At 43.5% G+C, this 22,736-nt stretch overlaps 1 protein-coding gene across 3 annotated transcripts; it reads right to left on the bottom strand.

Annotated features, from left to right (window-relative positions):
* Positions 1–455: 455 nt before the first annotated feature.
* On the bottom strand, positions 456–22,021 carry SLC35F2 (solute carrier family 35 member F2). 3 transcript variants are annotated; one of them, XM_087758886.1, is made up of 9 exons: positions 21,815–21,927; positions 20,288–20,344; positions 15,442–15,617; positions 14,753–14,880; positions 9,223–9,382; positions 7,373–7,529; positions 6,521–6,573; positions 5,691–5,845; positions 456–1,812 (listed from the first exon to the last, which is right to left on the bottom strand). In XM_087758886.1, the coding sequence occupies exons 3-9, from the start codon at positions 15,584–15,586 to the stop codon at positions 1,594–1,596; spliced, it is 1,017 nt and encodes a 338-aa protein (XP_087615012.1). In that variant the 5' UTR covers positions 15,587–15,617; positions 20,288–20,344; positions 21,815–21,927; the 3' UTR covers positions 456–1,593. The 3 variants fall into 3 exon arrangements, with proteins under 3 accessions (XP_087615012.1, XP_087615011.1, XP_087615013.1); XM_087758885.1 differs by lacking the exon at positions 20,288–20,344 and having other exon boundaries at positions 21,815–22,016; XM_087758887.1 differs by lacking the exons at positions 6,521–6,573; positions 7,373–7,529; positions 20,288–20,344 and having other exon boundaries at positions 21,815–22,021.
* Between the last annotated feature and the right edge of the window lie 715 nt (positions 22,022–22,736).

Below are 22,736 nucleotides of genomic sequence, written 5' to 3'. Positions count from 1 at the left end.
CTGCTTGTTCAGCTTTAGATGTACAGATGTCTATAGATGCACCAGTTTAGGTGTCTTAATCCCTGACCTGAATCTTACTCCAGTAGTAAAGCAAAAGGTAACTGGGCCCAAATGCTTTTCATAACATCAGCACCTCTTCACCCTTCCATTCACGAACTACTCAGTGAAAAGGCAATGTTCGTTACTGTAGTATCTGCTGAACGTTTGTTTTGCTATTGCTAAATAAAATCAGGTAAGAGTTTTGCTGAATTATTTTGCTTGAATAAATGACACCAGAAGTACACAAAACCAGTCTGTGTCATCTGATCACCAGTATCTTCAGAAAATGTCCCATTTACTTCTTATGGCAAAGCTCAGACACTGAAAGAATCATTTGGTCAGTAAAAACAATGAATATAATTTTGAGCAATAAAGAAATTCTAGCTTAAAAAAATAAACAAACCAAGAGCCAACTCTTCAGCTGCTGAAAACTTTATTCTTTTGTTACTTCATACACCTGAGCTATGAAGGCTTGTACAAAAAAATAAAATAAAATAAAATCCCAGTATGGTTTTACTGATGTTAAAACTGCAGCCTCATATTTTTTAATCATTTACTGTACATATGAAGAGGGGGAGAAAAACTGCCAATGAATCTACTGAAAGCACTTAACCTTTTCGAGTGTATGTCACTAGGATTGCAATGAGGATTGTCTAAGATGCTTCAATTTTTTTAAGAAACGCCAATTTTATTCAAATCTTTCTGCAGAAGTGTGCCCCATTTCAGGGAGAAATTCACTGAAAAGTGAACTTCAGTTCAAACCCTTTTGCTGTCTCATCCAGAAAAAAAATCCTTCAGTTCTTACTGAACAGAGCAAGGGCCTGACTTTGTCTCCTCCATCTAGTGGGAATGCACCAAACAGCAGGCCACTGAGAGATAAAGAAGGGATTACAAAAAAACATATTCAAACTTCCCTTACTAGTAGAATTCAAAATAAAATACCTGTAGCAGCCTCAGCTGCAACAGGGAGTGCAGCAATATGAAGAGATGAATATTTGGGTGGAATGTAAGAAGCATATCCTCCAGTGGAGGAATGAAGTCCATCGGCAGGTGGAAGGTGTAGGTATGTAATACGGCTTGCAGAACCAGATCCTGTGAGAAGCTGAGTGGCTTTTGCAAGATGCTATTTGAGGGTATCCGGCACTGAGGTGTGGGAACCATGAAGCCCCCAGATAGCATATTGCAGATTTGGGTCCCTAATGCAATATAAAACGTATTTGCTCCAGTTAGTGACCTGAGAACTTGCTTTGGGTTAGTTTTTCCCCCAAGCATTTGCTCTTAAGTTAATTAAGCATGTAAAAATAACAGTCTCTCACCTTCCAGAGACTCCACATAAATACTACTCTCTCTTCTTCTAAGGGCCAGATTTTCTGCAAGGGCAAATCAATAGTTTCACTGATTGAGGATCTGGCCTTAAAAGTCTATCCAGTGCATTAAAATCAGCGCAGCATGATATATGCCTTGGCAGTAGAACAATTCTCCAGGTTAATATTTGAGGGAAATTTGGCAGTAAAAAAAAAAAAAAAAGCTCTATTTTGAAATGCTGCCGTTTGTTTAATCAGTGCTGACCACCACAGTTTCTTCTCTTGTGAACTGTACGGTTACAGCTGGAGTTTCACTGTCGTTCTCATCGAGCTTCAGTGCAGCGTTGTCCAAGCCGGTGCTGCCAGGCTGTGGCAAGGCAGTGGGCTCTGCCGTCTGAGTCGGAGTGGAGCAATACAAGATGAAGCCCACCATGATGATAACGAAGGACAGGATATAAAGACCTGAAAACTGGCAGAGGAAAGAAAGAAACATGTTAAGTCATCTCATATAAAAAAAAGTCAATGCTGCCTTGTTTTAAGAATGTGAAAGGTACCCTTTCTTTTTAAAAATATTTTAATGAGGATTATCACCACAATCTGTATTCAGGTCTGAAAATCAAAATTCAGCAGCCCCGTTCACTGATAGACTCAAGCTGCTGGCTGGTTTTCTCTGCATCTCATCCTCAACACTGTTGGACAGGGAGTTTCCTTAGGTCTACATACAAGAATCTTAGCAGAGAGAACAAATGGCTGTAAATATGGTGATACTGAAGGATAGCTGTTTACACACATGAATGCTGAAACACTGTACCCTTAAGAGAATTTTGCTTCAGCACAGCCAAATATTTCAGGTCCTGGCAAGACATGAATCTCTCCATCCTACTGCAAGTCACCAGAGCAGCTGGTTCTCTGCACAGCTCTTAACCATCTGCAGGGCTAGACAAATGTTATTACTGGACCAAAACTGGTTTGCTCTCACACCCAGCAAGTCCTTGAAGAGAGGGAGACTGGGGCTCCTTTTACAAGATCAGCATTTGTGCTCTGTTAAGAGTGGTGTGAGGTAAGAGTATGAACTGCCAAGGTACATCAGGCATTTGATTCACTATCATTCACTTGCCTGTTAAAAGTCCAATTGTTGAGATTCATCCACCTTGACAGAAAAATGCACGCTTGCTTCTTAACACCAGATGCAATAATACAAAGTGTTTAAGTTATCCACAGCCAGGAACACTTTTTCAGCAGATTTGTTGAAGTCCTCCATATTGGCTTTGCCAAACTACACTGATTAAACAGTAGGATGAAAGACACAGCACATCCTATATCCTACCGTCAGTACTCCCTAACCTCCTTAGCTTCTTTAGATGTGCTTGAAAAGTATGTTCTAGCTTCTTAAGCAGCAGAGCTGGATGAAATGAATGGTAGGACCTGGACAGTGGACTCTGATGCAAAAAAGACTGAAGCATCTACAATTAAGGCATTGCAGTTCCTAGCTGGTAGTCAGTTGGCTCGGAAACCCTTGGATGGCACCATGCAAAAGCAAAAGCAGGCTGCAACACAGTGGCCTTGTGATACGTGCCCTCTCTCCTCACCTTGCTGGCTGTTTGCCTGGAGGAGCTTGGACCCAAGCGTTCACTCCGCACAGGAGGAAGCACCAAGCTCTGAAGACGTCCTGATGGAGGCAGCGGCAGCAGCGTCCATGGCCCTACCTGTGACTGACCCATTCCCATCAGACAGGCAGAGCCCAGCTCTGCACCAAGGCACCTGGACAACTTCTCCAGAGTGCAACCTAAGGCCATGAGGGAACATGTGCTTGCATGCAAGGACATGTGGCTGGCGGGCGAGACTGGGCAGTCACAGCAACTGCCAGAGCCCCTCCTGTAGTGCGTACAAGGCAGTAGGTGTCTCTGATCCTGCTCAGAATGGATTCTTCCATGAGTGGATACACAATCACCGAGCCAGGGTGCCAAAGCCGTTGCAGCGTAGCTGCGATTCAAGGCCTGCCTATGTGTTTGCAGCTATTGAGACAGGTGAACCTTAACCATACTGCTCCAACAGGCCTATGCTCCCCCCATCCACTTTCTTTCATTTTTGGGGAGGGCTCAGTGGTCTTTTCTTGTGTTTTCTTCCTGTTTTTTTTTCTCATTTCAAATATTGCAGCAACTTCATTGCTTCAGACACTGCTTTCGGTCATACTTGTGCAGCTTATATCCCCATACTCACCATCAAGCCTAAAGACTACTTTAAATGTTACTGGAGGACTGTAACTCCATCTAGTGTCTGTACTTACAGTATACTCCCTTCCATAGGAGTTTATACAACAAAAGAGACCTTTTTTAATACCTCTTGAGGGATTACAGGTATCTGTATATAATGAGCTCATTAGGAACAAGCACAGCAAAGATTCGGTATGGAGCAAAAGGAAAAAAAAAAAGAGCTCATCAAAACAGGTATGCAAAATTTGCATTTCACCTTAAACAGACATGGTTGGGGCTGAAAAGTTGTGCACAGTGTTTTTTGCTAATGCACTCAAGTCAAAACCTCAGAAATCCCTGGGCCCGGTGTCTGCTGTAGCCACCGTATGTTTGTGCTGCTTGTTCCAGAGCAGGCTCAGACCGCAGTAATTCAGAGCTCTCCACGGCTGGCTCCTCTGCAGCCCAGCCAAGCCTTCGGTGGCTTGCTGTGAAATATCATCGGGTAGTGGGGAATACAGAGCAACTCCTTGCATTTTTATTTGTAGATTCCTGTATCCAGGGTGCTTTTTCATTCAGGAAATGTCCTGCCTGGTTTCTTTGCCCCATAGGTAAAGAAACTATATGGCTAAGTTGGCAATAAGATTTTCTACTGCTAAGTGTTACGTTAAAAGCCATGTCAAGATCAGACGCTCTCAGTTCTTGGTTCCTAAGCTATCTCAGAACTCTGATTACTAAAGATGTGGCATTATTATTGCTCCCCTTTTTGCTATTTCATTGTTTCTAACCACAGATGCAAGTTCCTATATTAATAAATATCTGAAACGCTCTCATAATACAATCCCAAAGTCTCCTCTAATTCATTTTTCCTTTTTATTACCAGAATACCCCGCAGTTAGTAATTATGGGATGATCTGCTCCCAGCAAAACCTCTCCCCAAAATAAGCTAAAAATCCTGAAGAATAAAACTTTATTATATTCCTTCCAAAGCTCTTGCTTACTTCTTCCTCTTTACTATTATGAATATAAATTTATAATCCTTTCTTGAGTTAAGCTGTCTGGGTGCCAAAATACATGTTTGGAAGCGACTTAGAGAGCATTTTTTTGATTGTTAGAATGTAAGTATGGTTCACTTCCTACATTCATTTTTAATGGATGCTTTGTAGCTTGGAGCAAATTTTGGAACCCAAAACAGGGAGGAAAGCTGAGCTAAGAGACTCTTGAAAAGGAAAACCTAGCTGCTGTTGGACCCTACCACTGCCAGACCTCCACACTGTAAAATAAATTGGCCTTCATTTTCAGAAACAAACCTGACCTAAAAGTTTCTGGCTCTCCATAATGCTGGAGAGAAAGCAACGACATGGAATAATACAAATCAAGTTCTTAAGCAAAGTTCACGAGCATCTCACTAAGCCCCTTCCAGTCACCGAGCGACTGACTCAATTGCTCCAATTGCTGTAATGAGCTAGGTTCCCACAAATTATTCTGGATAAAGAGCGTAGGGTGGAATGAAACCTTTTAACACTGTCATTTAGCTTGAACAGACACTACCAAAGATATTTTAGAGCACAATAAAAGTAACTGCCTTTTGGAGAGCATACAGAATAATATATTTATCTGCATTTTTTTCAGTTCCTTTAGTCTCTCCTTAGCAGTAACACAGAGAGATTCTTATCCCAAGATGTTGGTAATGAATAGATTAAGTTTCTAAAAGAAAACACTAATTTCTGGAAATCAAGCCAAAATGCTCCTCTCTCAGACACCAGATGCTTTTCAGGACAGGGAAATTCACACGCTCTCTTTGGACACTTGGAAAGATGAACCAAATCTAACATACAGTTCCACACAGGGCTTACAGCAAGAACTCTACAATTTGAACACCTCAGCAAATTATTTACTATCTCTTTACATTAACTCTTAACATATTCCATCAAGTGTGAAACTGTTTGAAAATCACTATCTGCCTAATGGTGCATGCTATGTAATCAACTAAGTATGACTCCTCCTGATTGACACCTGCCAACAGCGAACGATAACAAGCTGTAGAAACGTATAAGTGCAAATGACTGTTCAGGGGCTTTTACGAACACTATGCTTTATTTATCATTTTAGAGTAAAGCCATAACTGAAATTATAGTGAAAGAATGAAGATACTTACCTTATAGAAAAAGAGGAAAAGCCCAAAGAACAGACTGTAGAGATCTGCAGTCAGAATGCCCAGGTTGACCGAGGTTGCGCTGGTAACTTTAATCACTACTGGCATGAAGCTATACAGCCCAAACATACAGAGGGCAAAGACTGTGAACAGTAATGCTGTAAAACAAGGTGACAATTTAGTTCTAAGGCACGACATGGAATATTGACTTTAAAGAACACCAATATTCTTCAGATGCTTTAAAACTATGCATTTTTATCTTTTAGGATAAGGTCTCCTAAAAGATATGGGAATGTAAATTTAAGAAAAACATGGCAGAAATACTTTTTTTCCAAGACTACCCTGTGTTGCAAAAATTACTATATCTATACAAGAAAGTTCTCGTTCTTTCCTAGTTAACGTAACAGCTGGCTGAAGAAATTTAGAGCCACATTTCTTAGTAACGTACAGTTCTGTTGAGGTCAAAATGTGTCACAAAATCCATTTCCCCAGTATTTCATTTAGGAAGGACAACAGAAAAACGTTCTTGTAACGCTCCAACACCAAACATGTCTGTAATTAAACAGGTTTAATTTTTATTTATTTCAATTTGTTTTGAAAAATTATTTCATGTTATATGTAAAATGCAAAACCTGAGCTCAGAGGTTTTAATGTTCAATCCTGCAAACCTTATCCTTTACTGAGCTGCAAAGTTTGCAGAAAATAAATTTGTGACAATATGAATGCTGCTTAATATCCAGAGAAAGAAAATGAAAACCCCAGCATTCGAAGTCTAAATGATTATAATTTTCCAGTGTTCTGTAAAAATGCACATCACTTTGTCATACACATACCAATTTTCCAGTTCCACTGAATTCTCATTATCTCCCTATGTTCCACAATGGCTCTAGAGTTAGAGAAAAGATATAATACAGTAAAAAAGAAAAAAAAATCATATTCAAATAGATAATTCAATTACCAAAATATATAAGAAGCATTTTGATTTATAATTCCTTAATTTTTTGTTTGAAATTTTATTGAATGACACTAACTCCCAACACCTAACAAGCATGAAAAAAGACTTGAAAATTAAAGTGCCTGAAAGTCAAGAGCACTTTTATTTAATTCTTATGCCTTCTTCCCAGGCTTTTTCATCCTTTGGAGATTCAGTTTTATTTGATATACCATTTGAGGAAATTATTAACTATAATGATGAGAAATGAGGAACATAAAATTCATTAGATCGACTTAAGTGCATGTGGTCTGTTACTCTAACGTGGTTATTTGTAAGAGTATGCATGGCTTCATTTTAAACTGAAGTTTAATATGGAAGACCTCCTGCTAATGATTATCTCCTAAACTTTTCCACAGAGAAAATCCATTAAGAAATACACTCCTGTGAACAGTCCTCAGCATACTGAGTGTCCTCATGAAGATCAACAAAATCAAAAATACAACCAAGTACCGTATGTGTTCGATTGCAGGATTTCAGCTTTAGAATTGCTGTAATAATAGTGCAAATAAAGAGGGTATAAAATGGATGCTGATCAGCAACAAAAATAGAATTCAAGTGGAAGGACTCCCATACAGGCCAAATGCAGACATAACAAAGAATTAATTAATAGCAACATCATCATTTCATGGTAGACAAGCAATCATCTGCAGAATATTCTTAATTAGTTTTAAAATAAATATTAGATCCTTACAGCTGTAGACCGCTGATAATAGTCCCAAACAAGCCCACCATTCCTAGAAACTCCACTCTGCTCAGATTTTTCACAATGTATTCCTCACTCACATTAGAAATGGCATACAAAGAAGCACCAAGAAGCACTAAGACATCTCCAATCACCACGTCACTACCTGTACAGAAATATTAATCCACAATAAGGGTAATGCTGCAAACACTTTTTAACTTTCCTTAAAAAGACAAGCAAATTTATCTCTAACATCTCTACCTTCCTAGCACCTTGAAGGGTGAGGGGAAAGGAAACACCCCCTGTGTGTGCAGATGAGCGGCTTGGTGTCTGCGCACAGACTCTGCTACCCGCTCACCTCACCCGGCACAGCCTGGAATGAGCTAAACCCGGCACTGAAATCTCATCCTGACCAAGCCACTGCTGCATAGTCCGGTCCAATTCTACTTCTGCTGACCTTAGGCACTGTATGGACTTGAGAAAATTCCCGGTTAGAGATGCTCTCTGCCTTTCTGAATATTGCCCCCACTTTTGCAGTAAGGCCTGATTCAAGTCTTGCTAAAATCAGTCTGTTGATTTCAGTGGGATCTGGACTCAGCTTCAGGTTTACAACAGGTCTTAAGTGGGCACTGCAGATGGGTGGTATCGTGTGTCCTGCTGTGATTTATTTATACTGTGCAAATGGGACTCCCTGTGATACAATCACTCAGCAAGTAAATGCCATTACGCATCAGCTAAAGAGCAAGAGGATCGCTGTTGTTTAAATCCTTGAATTGATTTAAAATTTCCTTCCCTGAGCCACTTGGCCATCACTAAGAAAATATGTCTGAAATATGAGGGTAAGCAATAGTAACGATATCCAGGTCAGCGAATAAAGCACAACTGCCAAAGTCTCAGGGAAAGAAGATTTTTCTCCCTCAGGACTGAGATACTTGTACCACATAGCATTAAAGCTAAACCTCAGTTTGTCTTGATGCCTCACCTACAGTAAGGCCCCACAATAATGCCAAACAGGCTTATCTCTATACTGCCTGATGAAGGCAATGCCCCATTCCTCTCCCCCTGAAATTTACCTTGCCTCATACCCTCTGGCTCTGGAAATTCAAAATTCTTATTCAAAATAAGATTGCTATGGTATGGGTTGAGTTAGGCATCTGCCGTAGAGAAGACGAGACCTGCCCTCATCTGCATCCAGATGGATCCTGGACCCCAGAGCCCAGCCTCCCCCCAGAGGTCCCTGGAATCCCGGCATCTTGCCCACGTCTCCTCTTGCTCTCCTGTCCTAAGCCCCTGCTTTCCAGGCGGTGGCCTGTGGGCCTCGGGCATACGTGTACCATTTCTGTTGGGTCTGCCAAAGATAACTCGGAGAAGTCTGCTTGCTCGTAAGTAACTTTTGAGTTGCTATCTGTGCTCATAGAAAACTGCAAATCAGAGAAGTCTGGCTGCCAGCAGGCCGATACAGTGTAAGCAACACAAGGTTTGCAGGGAGAGGCAGCATCTTTTATTAGATCATCTCGCATGATTAGTAAAAGTGAATAAGCTTTCAAGAATGAGGCCTTTCATCAGGTCTGATGAGCAGCAGCAAAATTTAAGCTTAATGCAAGTGTTTCTCTTTTAAGGTGGAAGAAATAATCCAAACCTACAAGCAAAGAAATTCCACAGCTCCCTATAATTCAGCATCTTCTCAGCCACTGTCGTCTTGGACAAGAAATACAAATAGCAGCATGTCTTCTCCTTTTCTCTTTTAAAATAAAACTATATTCACTCCCCCTGCATTTGCTCCTCTTTCTCCTTCACAAGTTAGCCCACCACGGGAACCGTCTCTCCGCTCGTCCCCCCCACGATGAAGGACTCCTTACCTTCGCTGTCCTGCCTCCCTGCCAAAATGTCTGCACCCACCATTGTTCCTACACCCAGCAAACAGACAGCAACAGCAAGAAAATGGATCAGCCTGTATCTTGCACGGAGAATGAACCATGACAAAGCCATCAGCACAGGAATCCCGAAACAGTCCAGCAGCTGTGTGTACAGAGAAATGGTTTGAATTAGAAACCCACCCCAAGTGTGGATTGCACTATCCTGAAAGCAAATGTACAGGATCTTACTTTCTGTTGCTATCAGATGTTAATGAAGCCACACAGCAACCCCAGTGGATTCACTTAAAAGAGGGGTCAGACCCACATTTTACCACAAAAAGCATTTTGCATGTGAGAGAGGAGCTGGAGCGAGGGTCCACTCTCTCCTGGTAGGAAGGCATTGATCTAGAAACTCTTCTAATGACGGATCTAATCAATCTTTGCAGCTTCACAAACTAATGCTAGGATGCTGCTCTGAAATTGCATTGCTCCCCATGACACCAATACAAGGAGGCAGTTCACCGCCATTTCCTTTTCTCCCCAGCAGGTTTTGTCTAGCTCGTCTTTTCACTCCTCCTCAAGTCTGCAGTTAAGAGTTTAGGGCTCCATGTACACAAAAGAAAAATCTGGAACTATTAAAGGATAAAAGTGATCTGATTTTACATTGAAGTGAATAGGGCAAGAATCTGACCCTGTGGTTTTGGGTTTTTCTTTTCCCCAACTGGATCCTACTGGAAAAAAAAAAAAAAAAAAAAAAGGTACATGTGCTGGGAACCACATGCAAAATTAGTAGAAGGAAAGCAGGAAGGGAAGAACAACCTTCCTAAAGTCACCTTCCCAATCTTCTAGCTTCCCACAAAAGCATGTAGAAGCCACTGATGCATCTTCATTACTCTGTTAGAGCTGACTCTCAATTAGTCAGAAGGAGGTCACCCACTCTAATTCACCCATGCCCCAGCAGCAGAGACACACAAGGCAGCTGCAGTTCCGAAGAACTTTGGATGTGTTTGCAGACACTGCCCCAAGCAGACTTAATAGCTAAGGTTCAAGGACGTCTGTACTCCACAACAAGCAGTGACACCAACTTCTCTTTCCTTTCTTCATTATCCCCTCTCTGTGTGTTTCTAAAATCCTACGTATCTTTGCCTTGCTGTTAGACCCACCCATCTCCTACTCATTCTTCGTTATTACAGAAACTATCAAGAGTTAGCTATGTACTTAATACAGAAAAGTAAGCTGCAGCATAAGATAGGCACAATGTCCTAGAATAACCAAGTAATACCAAAAACATTGAGCTAACCATAATTGGTTTAGTATTTAAATCAACAAAATAGACTTTGTTTCTGAATTTGTCTGGAGGAAAAAAAAAAAAAGGTGTATTTTCTGACCTGCCTCAGTAGAGTACCATGAAACTATATAAGGTAACAGTCTACAGCAGAACATATAGTCAGCCTTCCAAAGACTGCTCACAAATTACTCTTAAATGTCAGCCCTTAAAACCTGGCCTCTTGAAGTCACTACGAAGTATTAGGTCCAGGTCAACAGGACTGGAGCATAATCGTTACAATCAAGACAAGAGCCCTTAGTCCTTAATGTTCATTGCCAGCTTCTGCCTGCCTAAGTGCACCACCAGTCTTCTGCTGTGCTGGCTTCTGCTAGGTCACCCATCGTCCCCAAGGGTTTTAACCAAACTTGTAAGACTTTCATGGTAAGTTTGGTTTTACTTGTTCCTAACTACACATATTAAAGTCTTACCAGCACAGCATTTAGGGGAGTTATTACAGATTAAATTCTAATCCTTCTACCTATTTGTCTTCATTCCTTGGATTGCCTCCAGTTTGTCCAGTTTGAGAAGTCTGTGCAAAATCACTTGCCTAGACTGCACTGGGAGCTTAGACATTAGAGCCACACAAGTCCTAATGTGTGATACCACGTATTTCAATACAAAAAAGTATCATGCTGTGAGTTTTTATCTAGTCACAGGCCTTTTTCTCTATCTTACCTTTTGTTTATGCTCAAAAAAAACCCTTTCTAACATTTCCTCCAAATTTGACTGTTTTGACTAGTATCAAACAACTGTCATTTATCTCTTTCTGCAAAACATACAATTTAGCTCTTGTAACTGTTTTTCCATCTTTGGTCTGAACCAGTTCTGTCCTGAGTATGGAAATGTACTTGATCTCTCTAGTGTGAAGTTGCAATCACGGAAACTAAGAAATATTACAAAAATTAAAAAGGAAAAATTTTACTCCCCTAGTAGCAGACATCTATTAATATGTAAGCTTTCACTTCCCTGTTACTTGAGATGCTGCCATGTAGCTTTCCAGCCTCCAAGCAGTTTTTCAACCCAAATAGAAAGAGAGGAACAAAAACCCTTTTAAAAAAAAAAAAATCTTAATTAAGATGTAAGGGAGTAGTACATAATGAGCCAGAAGCTCTTTCAGTAACACCAGATGGGGAATTGCTGTATCCAGACCAATAACATGCTGTAGAGCTACAGCATCCTGGTTAGAGGACTCGTAGCCAGGACACACAGGCACCAAATGATGACGAACACGCCCTGGTAATCCGTTCCAGGGGGCAATTACCCTCAATTACAGACAGAAGAAATCTGATTTCCAACTACTGGATCCTGCCTTCCCTTCATCTACTATGTTACAGAGCTCTTTGGTGGAAAATGTTCTCTTCTGCACAGGATGAAGATCAAAGAGGTGCAAAGCAGATATAATATCACAATGAATTGTGTCAATGGAGCCATTTAAAAGAATAAAATTTATTTATTCAGGTTTTATGACATTTACTGTGGTACTGATTACTATTGCCAGTAAAGCCTCAGCAAACTCTCGTCTTATTCAATTCTAGCCTGTATTTTTACAAAGGGAAAAAGCAGATAACTTGGTGATTTGATTTACAAATGTTTTCACTCAAGCCAGGCTTTGGCCACACTGTTTATAGGAGGTTTTAAAAGTAGGGCGAGTAAATTATTAAAAGACGTTTTAATATATGGTTAATAAATTATCACAGACTGTTGGAGGTCACTGGTTTGCTTATAATTGCCAGCTCCAGACAGCTCTGTGAGCAAGAAAGCTCAACAGCCCCTCCTGCTCGCTTCCCCGCAAGGCTCCCTTAGGGCAGCCTCCAGCTGAGCCCCAGGGGCTCATCCTGCTGTTTCTCCTATTGAGGTTAACACTCTTCCATCAGCTGATATTCTGTCAATAGCTGCCTATAAAATGCCTCCAGTCAAATTATCTATGGAGCAAATGGTAATCGTGCCTAAAAACATGCTGACAACATGAAACCACAGCTATACTGCTTGGTTTTTTGCTATGAAATATGTGCTTACACGGCAGCACAGTCAAGTCCTGCCACAAGACAGAAGCATGCTGTCACCAAGAAGTCTCCCTGGCATTGATTCAGCCACAGCCAAACAGAAAGAGCTCGGTTGTGGACCAAAGCCTTTTTCTTTATTTACAGAGAAATGAGAGATGCCATCCCAATGTTATCTCTGTAAAAATCTCCCAAGCCCTTCCGTGCAATGCTGGTATTTGATAACTAAAGGAAAATCTGTTTTGCTTTTGTATGCGTGTGTGAGAAAATACGTGGAAGTTCCTTGCTGAGCTGAGAAAACTTATCTTTGAAGATAAGTTTCATAGGGCTGAGCTGAAGCTCGAGCCAGCCAGCACTTTAACAGTAATTACCCTGCATTCTGGAAGGTGCCATATACTCCTGCGTGCCTCATATGCTCCCTGGGCATCCTCTCACAGCCAGCACTGCAGACAGGCCATCAGGCTGGGTGCTCCGAACCACAGGTTCGGATGTAGCTGCAGAACCGCTTGCTACTGACAGAGACCAAATGCCTTGTACTGGAGCAAATCACAGGCTTTTTTGGTCCTGTATCTCATTTCTGACAGCGGTGAGAAACTGGTGACTTCAGAGAATGTGCAAGAAACCTTACTGCAACAGGCAGTTACAACAAATTCACAATTACTAAACTGACACTGAAAGAAGCATCACTCTGAAGGTTACCACATGGCAAGAAGCTTCAGCAAATGCTCGAGTTTGGCAATTGGAAAGGACAACCTACTGTATCTGTTCTTTCTTAATTTCTATGAAAGAAATCATGGGAATAGCTTTACCACTACTGAGAATATGGATCAAAGTCCTGGCATTTTCAGCTGTAAAGTATATGATCAAACAGTGTCTCAATTATCAGCTTAATTTGATCTTGAGACTGAAATGTGTCACTTTTAAAGCTTTGATTTCTTAAGCATTATTTGTAAGGAAATTAAAGGCCTAATGAGTCATAATACATAAGTATGAACTGGAAATGTGGCAATAATGATCCATCAGGCACATGTTACTGGCCTTTAAATAGTGCAAGGAAAAGTTACTGCGGTTCTCTAAAGGGAGCCCAGACCACAGGAGTTTATTGCTTTACAGGTAATTCTTTTAAATATTAACCCTTGTTACTTTGACTCTGTAAAATGCTGACACCTAAACACTCCTTTCCAACTAAGGGCCAATTCTGTATGATACATTATTTTTTTATTCAGGTAAGTGGGGCCATGACCCTGGCCACAGATCCACCATGGGTAAGAGCAGGCGTAGGCTGGCACAGCCCCGGACTCACTCCCTCCTTGCTTCTGCCCCATCCCCTCCCTTGTTCCAGCAGCAGCAGCAGCTGTGGAGCCCCACAGGGAGCTAACTTGGGCCTGACACGGCTCACCAATAGTCCAACAAAAGACAGGGTTTACTCTGACTCTGCTCAGTGCCCTGAGCCAGTTTCCTCAAGGGATTTGGCCGTGCAAGCTCAGGAGCATGCAGCTGGAAGCAGGAACTCTTGCAGCAGCCTATGTTTGTGTAGGGTAACACAGAAACCCCAGCCTTAGCGCTCCTGCTCGTAGAGCTATTTCAGGACACAAGATTTATCCTAGTGCAACAGTGCAGCACCAAGCACTGGCATTGCAGAGGATGTCTACTGGCACTTCAGGAGCCTGGCATGCTGACCCCCCTTCCACCTCTTCCAGAGAGGGACCTGAACTGAAGTGCCACATCCAAAAGCCATAGGGCTGGTCCCTCACTGCACGGTCAGCACCACCAGCTATCAGTATGTCCTCACGTGTGGGGTTATGTCTCTCAATGCCTCCCAGCTTCTAGGACCAGGCAAGAGATCTACCTCGCTCTCAACAGCAAGACCCTGCGCTGAGTGAGTGTTATCGGGTCCTAAGTCTATACTTTGTGTCAGGAGAAAAACCTGAGTGGCTGTCGGCAAACTCTTAGAAGTGCTTTCTATCAAAATAATTAGAGTTCAACTCAAGAGCTGGCACTGGGTAACACCAGCCAATTTTCTCTGCTTCCTGGAAATGTTATTCATGATGCAGGATGCTCTTCTCTATACTGTAGAGAGAAAATAGATATTGGAAAGCTTTTTCAGGCTTAAATAGCTTCCCTGTCTATCCTATGAATCTCTTTTCAGAAACAGGTCCAAAACTGTAATAAAAGCAATAGTTCAAAACGAGAGATCGGTCCTTACCTGCACACTTGTGAGGGTCGTGTATTGGTAGGCTTTTACAATCATGTAATTGGCTTCAACATCAGCCAGTCCCAAAAAAATATACTTCCACCACCGCTGTTTCAAAATTTGCCAAAGACTGTCACTGCCTGTTTAGAAGAAAGCAGCAATCAATATGCGTTTCCTTTCAACCAAATGTTGCACAGGAATCTTGCTTTTTAGAAGTATAAAAACTGAGACGTTAGATTTTGGTTGCCCCTGCTTAAGAAAGATACAGTAACAGCAAAATGCAGCCTGGGAGGAGACAATGCAAATGGTGAAAAGCACAGAAATTCTTCCACATGAGGAAAAAACCCACAACACTGGAGTTGTTTAAAGAGTAAATTAATAAGAATAGGAGGAATATTAAATAGCCTCTGGTAAAGAAGCTTGTTATAACAAAGCCTATTTTCCCTAATATAACACAGGCCTTGAAACCAAAGAGCACGTAATTTTAAACAGAAGTGAAATGAAATCGAACTAAATGCACATTTAACCTGTGAAATTCATTTCCATGTGTTATTACAAGACAGGAATTTCAGCAGGAACTTTAAAAAAAACATGACAAGTATTAAGTATTTTAGTTTCAAAATCTGAAAGGAAAATGTAGGAGGACAAAAAAAAAAAAAAAAAAAGATGAACCAGAATCTCCCATCCCATATTTCACATACCAGTCCTAAATGCCAGCATTGTTGTATAAACTAGAAGAAGCAAAGAATAGTTGATAAAACTTTGAAACATTGGAGTATTCACTTGGTATTGTTCTGCTAGGTACTGGCTTGTAACAGCAGTCCCACAGATAAACAAGGAGAGCATCTGGCCCAGAATTATCGTTTTCAAAATATGCCTGTGAATATAAAAGACAACACAGTAAGCTTGGAATTAAACAGTCAAGTTTTAAAAAAAAATATTTGCTAGTTGTACAGGGAAAATGCCATTTCTTAGATTGACACTTTCTTCTTTTTCGATTCCCTATTAATGTTGTTCTGATTTACCAGTAAGCAGGGTTTTGTCTACACAGAAGATCTAGTCTAACCTCATGACAGCCATAAGAAGTGAAGCCAGTTCAAACCACCAGTCATAGGGACTGCAATAGTTGCAAGGATCTTCAAGCAGCTTTGGGCAGGCTCAAACCAACGGCAGGATCTGTTCTCATCAAGAGAGGTTTTGATGCACACGGCCTGAGTTAAATCCTTCATCCTCCACTGAATCCCATTCTGACTTTGGTCAACACAAATCTACAACATGGAGATAAGGCACGACTGCCTTCAGGCTCTTCCAAGACCTGAGTCTTTGAAAGTGAGCCAAGATCCTAAGCTGAGCAGCGCTAAGGAAATACAGAAGTATTAACCACAGAATCATAGAACAGCCCAAGTCAGAAAGACCTCAAAAGATCATCTGGTCCAACCTTTCATGGGAAAGGGAGCCTGAGTGAGATTATCTAGCACCCTGTCCAGTCACATCGTGAAAACCTCCAGTGATGGGGACTTTACCACGTCCCTGGGGAGGTTGTTCCAGTGATTGATCGCTCTCACTGTAAAAAAAAAAAAAAATCATCTTTCTTACAATAAGAATTGTTATAATTAATATTTATTGTGGATTTTTTTCTGCTATACTCCATGACGTCCGGCCGTAATTGAGGATGGAGTTAAGAATACATTTTGGCCAAAGATCACGTTAGCGTTTACAACTCCTTTTAAGTCCAACCCACAGCTGGGGGGGGGGAAGAAGCTCACGCTCTTTTAGTAGCAATTCTTCACTTTATATTAAGTGAACTATTCCAGATGCTCCTAGACAAACAGGAGTACACCTAGATTGCTGTGTACCTTTTGGCTTGCTGGTTTTCCTGCCAGTGGAGCTATGCAGATTTGTACCACCCCAGTGTCTGCCTGCATACTCGCAATATACAGTGAAAGGGGCTCAGTGCTGTGCTCTCTGCACAGGTCTGCAGAGTTCACATCTAATTTGTTTACTCTGAAGACTACTGATGAGAATTTAACTGTCTGCACAACTGATTCATTTGTTCCTACCCAAAGAAATTGAGCAAGGGAAGAAAGCATCCCATTAGGATTCTGCACCTACCCTGTGCCCACGTCTCTCCCTGATGCTTTCTGGCAGGGCACCCACGTGCCAGGTGCACCACGTGCCAGTAACACCGCCTGTTTTCCCAAGGTGGCTGAGTTTAATGTAGTAAATGCCAGCTGGCCCAGCTATGCTGTGCAATCCAGCTGTCCGGCAATGAGAAGGGTGTGTTCCAGGGTGCTAGAGCCAACTACAATCACACAGTCAATCCCTCCTCTTGGAAGGGAGACATCTTCTTTGCACAGATTCTACTTCAGCTGCGTCAATCTCGTTTTCAGTTCAGCCTGACACCAAAGCTCTTCTGACTTTAAAAATGCTGCTAGGCACATTTTTCTCTCCAAGTCCATCTCAATGAGACAGCAAATCTCTGCAAAGTCCAGCCATGCTGCACTTCCAAGAGATTCAAGCCCCACGTTTTGCTACAGTTTGCCTCGCCCATCCCAGCAATGGTGCACATTCACATTTAAGTATTCGTGTATCATGTGACAACCTCCTAAGGTCCTATCCAGCCCCGTGTCAATAACTCTTTCTGGTGTCCGAAAGAACGAACGTTCTCATTTCTAGCATTTTGAATGCTGAAGTAAGCAGAGACCATGTTTCAGCTAGGAATTTATCATGGCTACTTTGTGGCACAGCATTAACTGTAAACAGTGCTGTAAAATACATACATATTTTTATATATGTATTTGTATGCAAAAAGAAAGAGGAAAAAAAAAAAACCTTTGAAGCTACCTCACTTCTGTTATATTGAATTTCTTTTTATTCTGGTCAAAGATCCGATTGCACTATTTGGTGAACAAATCAGCAATGATTGTGACACATTCTGGCTAATTATTCTGACTGACGCAGAAACGTCTTTTTATGTTCATATGAAGAATTAATTTAATCAGGTGCCATTAAGAAGGATGTAACATAGGTTAGCTAAAATTTCCAGGATGAGACTACCTCTTCTCTCACGCAGGCATGGGCAATGGGCCCAGCTCGCCCTTTGCCAGCCCTGTGAACTCCGGCTCCTTTGCAGGAGATAAAATGACAGAAGACACATTGAAATTTCAAGGGAGAAATAATGCAGTGAACAACACGCAAAAAACGTGGTTGCAGGCATTTAAAAAAATACCTATGTGACCAGACAAAACCACTGCAATTTTACTGGGGCACAGCTGTGAAGCCTGCGTAGTCCACAAAATGAATTGCACTTGTCAATACACACCAGGAGAGGTTACAGCTGCTTTGGCTGGTAGAAGCCCTGCTCTCCTGGATGCAAATTCCCCTCCGCCCATCTCCTAGGTGGTGCCACAGAGACGGGCAGAAGCACCGGTAATACTGCTCCGCAAGCATCTGGCCTGTTTAACATGGACTTCTGTGGGGCAAGGTTTTAACTATTTTCCCCAGGATATGATATGCAAGGAGTAGCTTTGCTTCTCTTTCTATAGCACAGGCTGGGACCCTACATGCACTGGCAAACTGCATAGCGACCGTGTTCCAGCGAGAGGGTAAAAGGGGGAAAATCTGCTGCCCTTCACATTTGCTAATGATTGATCAGCTTCAACCATCATTTATTAAAAACAAGAATGACCTGGTTGCCCTCGTGCAGTGGAATAACTCCACTAAGCTGATCCTCAACTTTTCTAACAATTAAGTTTCTCCGGTTTAAAGTACATAAGGAATTATCTCCTTGCGTTTTTGCATATGGGAAGAGATGCAGCTGCAGAATCTACAGAACTGTTTGCTTAGTGGTTTCTGCACCAGCACTCATTGCTGTTTAGTTACTGTAGATCTAGGCAGTCCTACAGCATTTACGTCTACAGTACCAAAGGCATCTGACAAGGCAAGCAGTCAGTCTTCACCCTGCCTCATTCCCTCCTTTATTTTTCTGTATTTTAATTCAGGGATTTTTTTTCTTCCCTCTGCTGAAGAGCCTCAAAATGTTAAGATCAAAAGAGCCAAATAAAGACCCTGTTCACTGACAGTGGAAGGCTGCCCTCAAAAACGTCCTTTGGAATCCCAAAACACTACGTTTCTCGCAACTTTCTGGGCTGCGTGCGGACTAACAGCCTCTTGCCCGACGCCCGCGCCGGGTGGGAGCCTCAGCAGGACGCACCGATGGTTTCCCTCACGCCGTCTGCCAAAGTGCAAAATTAATTTCTCCAAATTGCGAAGGTGATGCCACGCTGCCGGTGCAACCCACTGCGCTCAAGGCGATCCGAACAGAGTAAGATGACCCTCGTTAAACGTGGCCTCGAGAGCCTTATTATTTCAATGCCCACATAGTACATTAAAAAACCTGTTTTGCCCTCCGTAAAACTTGAGAGTAAACTTTAAATCCTACTGGTTTCATTTCACAAGACAATTTCTTATTAAAAAAATGCTTCAAAGACATGAGTTTCCATTCATTCCGGTATTGACATGAGTATCGATGACTGTGATTTTCTTATTAATAATTTATCATCATTTTTAAAAATATATTAATTATTAACTTTTCCATGCCAGAACCTGATCCTCTCTGCTCTTTTTTAAAATGCATTGGTAAGGACTAAACCACTTTGGACTCTCAGATGACACAAGGTAAGTGGTCTGAAATGGCCTTTTTAGTTTTATAGTATGGGGGGGGGTTTGTTGGTGTTTTTTACTGCTTGGTAGTCAGCTACTAAGTAATTACTCCTCCTCCCCCTTCAGCCACCATATCTTAGCTAGCTACATCTATGGCTATGAGCAAAACTAGAAGTCATTTTGGGATTTTTTAGAACATGAAAGTTTGCCACAGATTGGTCTAAAGATAACGCTGAACTACGTGCAGCTCTTGACACCTTGAGAAAGTCAGGCTGTCTTTCTTTGGCTCCATGTGAAATGCAGAAGAAAAATACCCCAAGATATTAAAATACAATCAGAGTCTATATCTCAGGAAGTTAAAGAAAATCTAATAAGCCCACAGTTAACAATTTTATTGGCTATTAGTTTAATAAATCCTATAATTTTAATGTGATTTTTTTCATGAAAATAAATTTCATTTTTGAAAAGCTGTATTTTTTTATGCCACCAGTTAAACACTAACAGGCAGAGCCTGGCAACGCTCTTCATGTAGACAGTTTACTTGCACTTCAGCTTTAACTACTGAACCCTTCCTGAATGGAGGGGGAAGAGACCGCTTCATTTGAATAATCTCACATTTTCATGCGAGTAGTTAAAGGAAAATGCAGGTTTAGACTCAAGCCATGTTTCAACATGATTAGCAGATAGCTCCAGACAGGAAGAAAACATTTTTAACAAGTAATATTTTCAGAAGTCAGTGTTTCAATGTTCTGCTTTGAAACTGAGGTCAACTCAAGTTGTAAAAGGTAAGAAACAGAAAAGAAAAACTTGTTTTGTTTCAAGAACCAGAAAGCATACTTTCTACTAGTTTTACTCAAAAAAAAAAAAATCTAGTTAATTACAAACCTTCCTATGACTCAGAAAGGCCTCTAAGAAAGCTGAAGTGGCTGAGCCTCCAGCCACCTGGGGAAACAAAAAGAAAAAAAAAAAAAGAAATCAATTCAGCAAAAATCAGCAAGAGCTCTTTATTTTCTTTCAAGTACCATCAGTAAACTCACTTAGCCCTCTGGCAACATGTGGCAAAAGTACTAGCACAGGTGAGGTCACTGAACAGTGGAACAAGTCCCTGTCTTGTCTTTTTAGGCATTCCTTACAGGCACGAGGAATGAAAAGAGAAAAAAAAAACCAAAAACAAAAAACCACTTATAACCAAAGGAGAAAAGCAGGCTAAGAACATATGACTCTGCCTGGCCAGCGCACACCTCCACGCAGCGGCACTCGAGCCTACGAGCGCGAGGGTGGCAGGAGAGCCAGCACCTCCTATTTGTCAGCGGAGGATATCTGATGCAATAGTTATTAGAAACCAAACCTAGAGCCTCAAAAAAGCTTTTTAAGCAGGCTTTTTTTTTTTTCCCCCAGACAGAAACTGAAGATGTAAGTGAATGGCTGCTCTTGCAGCCTGGAAGCGGGAGGAGGGGGCTCTGCTCTCACTGAAGGCAGCACTTGGCAAGTACCAGCCTTGGGACGCGCGCGATGCCTGCACAACTTGGCAGATTTCTGTCCCCAAGTTTTCCATGCTTAACCAACGCTTGCATTTTAAGGGATATACTTGAACGGGTCTCTGTCCTAAGCTGATTCAAGGAAGGAGGGAAAGGCAATACTGCTCTTTCTGGACTCCACACCTCATCTCAGCTATTTCGTTCTGTCATCTTCTCTGTCCCCCTCCCCCATGACCTGTTCTTCCCTACAATGTTGATAAAAGAGTACAGAACAGATAAAAATACAGAAAAAGCAGGAAAACAGAGAAGTCTTAAGCCAGAATTACTAAAAAAAAAAAATCAAGGGCATGTGTGCATATATGAGATTACACTCCTGGTTTAACAAAATCAAATACATCACTCGCTAACTCTACGCTTATCTTGGCTGAAGTGACTCTTCACACGCCCGCAGAGCAGCAGGTACCGGCTGCGGCGTGGCTGCGCGGCCGCAGCAGCCCCGGTGCCCGGACACCCGCTCCGCGCAGCCCCCCGGCAGCGGAACCCGAAACTCTCCCTCCTGCTGCCGCACCCCGCCGCTCTCACCTCTGCCAGGGCGACGGCCCCAGCCTCGCCCGCAGGACCAAAGCCTGGCTCGGCCCCGCTCCCCGCGGTAGCGCCGGGCCGGCGGCGAGGCGTCCCCCCGCGACGGGGGCCCCACGGCGGCGCTGGCTCCGGGCCGGGCGCCGCACGGCCTCTCCCGGCGGCGCGGACAAGGCACCGCATCCTGACCGCGCTATCGGCACCGCGCTACCGGGCACCGCGCCGAGCGCGGCAGGGCCGCTTCCCCTTCCCTCCCTCCCGCCGAGCGCGGTCGCGGCCCGGGGGCAGGCGGGCAGGGAGGCCGGCGCTGCCCGGCTCCACGTGGAGGCCGGGGGGGGCCGCGGCCGGGACTCACCAGGTGCAGAGCTTGGCCCTCAGCAGCGCCAGCAGCCGGCGCGGAGGGGGGGCGGCAGCCCCGGGCGGCGTCTCGGCCCCGGGCGCAGCGGCCGCCGCCGCCGGGGCTCCGGCAGCAGCCGCCTCCATCCCGCCGCGCTGCGCCCGCCGGCAGGGGGGGAGGGAAGGCGGGCGCTGCGGAGGCGGCGGGCGGCGCTCCGCGGCAGGCAGGCAGGGAGGGAGGGATGAGCGGCGGCGGGACGGAGCTCCGCCAGGGGCGTGGGAGCCGAGCTTTGTGCCCGCCGAGGGGCCGCCCCCGGGAGGGGCACGGCGCGCCCGGGGGCGGGGGACGGAGCTGTGCTGGCTGCCCCGGGATGCGCCTCGTGGTCCTGCCCCGGGGCGAGCCCCCGCCCCGCGGCGCAGCTTCCCTTCCCCGCGCTGGGCGCCGGTGGGAGCCGAGCCGAGCCGAGCCGAGCCGAGCCGAGCCGGGGAGCAGCGCAGCGCAGCGCTGGTCCAGAAGCGCCGGCGCCACGTTCCTGGTGCTGCTCTCCAGCTCGGGCAGCCTGCGGGGGCTCCCCGGCCCTGCTGCCGGTCCCTGCAAGGCCACTGTGGCCCCAGCCCCGCCGCAGGCTTTGACCCCCCCCGGACGTGTGGAGGCCTCAAGTCTCACCTTTCTTCCAGTTACATGAGTCAAAGTTACTCTAAACCCTTAAATTTGAATTTCTCCCAGCTTTGCGCGCAGCCTTGAGCTCCTCTACTTCTAAGGCTTCAACTCCCACCTTTCTGCTGACAACTCCTATGTCTGATTTACCTCGTCCTGTTTGTCTTCACCCACGTCTCAGATGAACTCACCTGGAGAACCTGCTGGCATTTTGCATACCCTGGTGGGTTTTTTAATGACTCTCACTTTTAATGATGCTCTTTCTGCGTCACCGGCGATGGAA

The sequence above is a fragment of the Nipponia nippon genome, unplaced genomic scaffold, assembly GCF_047370975.1.
Source record: "Nipponia nippon isolate SJK-2023a ecotype South Korea unplaced genomic scaffold, ASM4737097v1 scaffold_2, whole genome shotgun sequence".
Taxonomy (NCBI): domain Eukaryota; kingdom Metazoa; phylum Chordata; class Aves; order Pelecaniformes; family Threskiornithidae; genus Nipponia; species Nipponia nippon.
The sequence above is the reverse complement of the archived record's forward strand: the minus strand, read 5'-3'. Positions and strand labels throughout refer to the sequence as shown.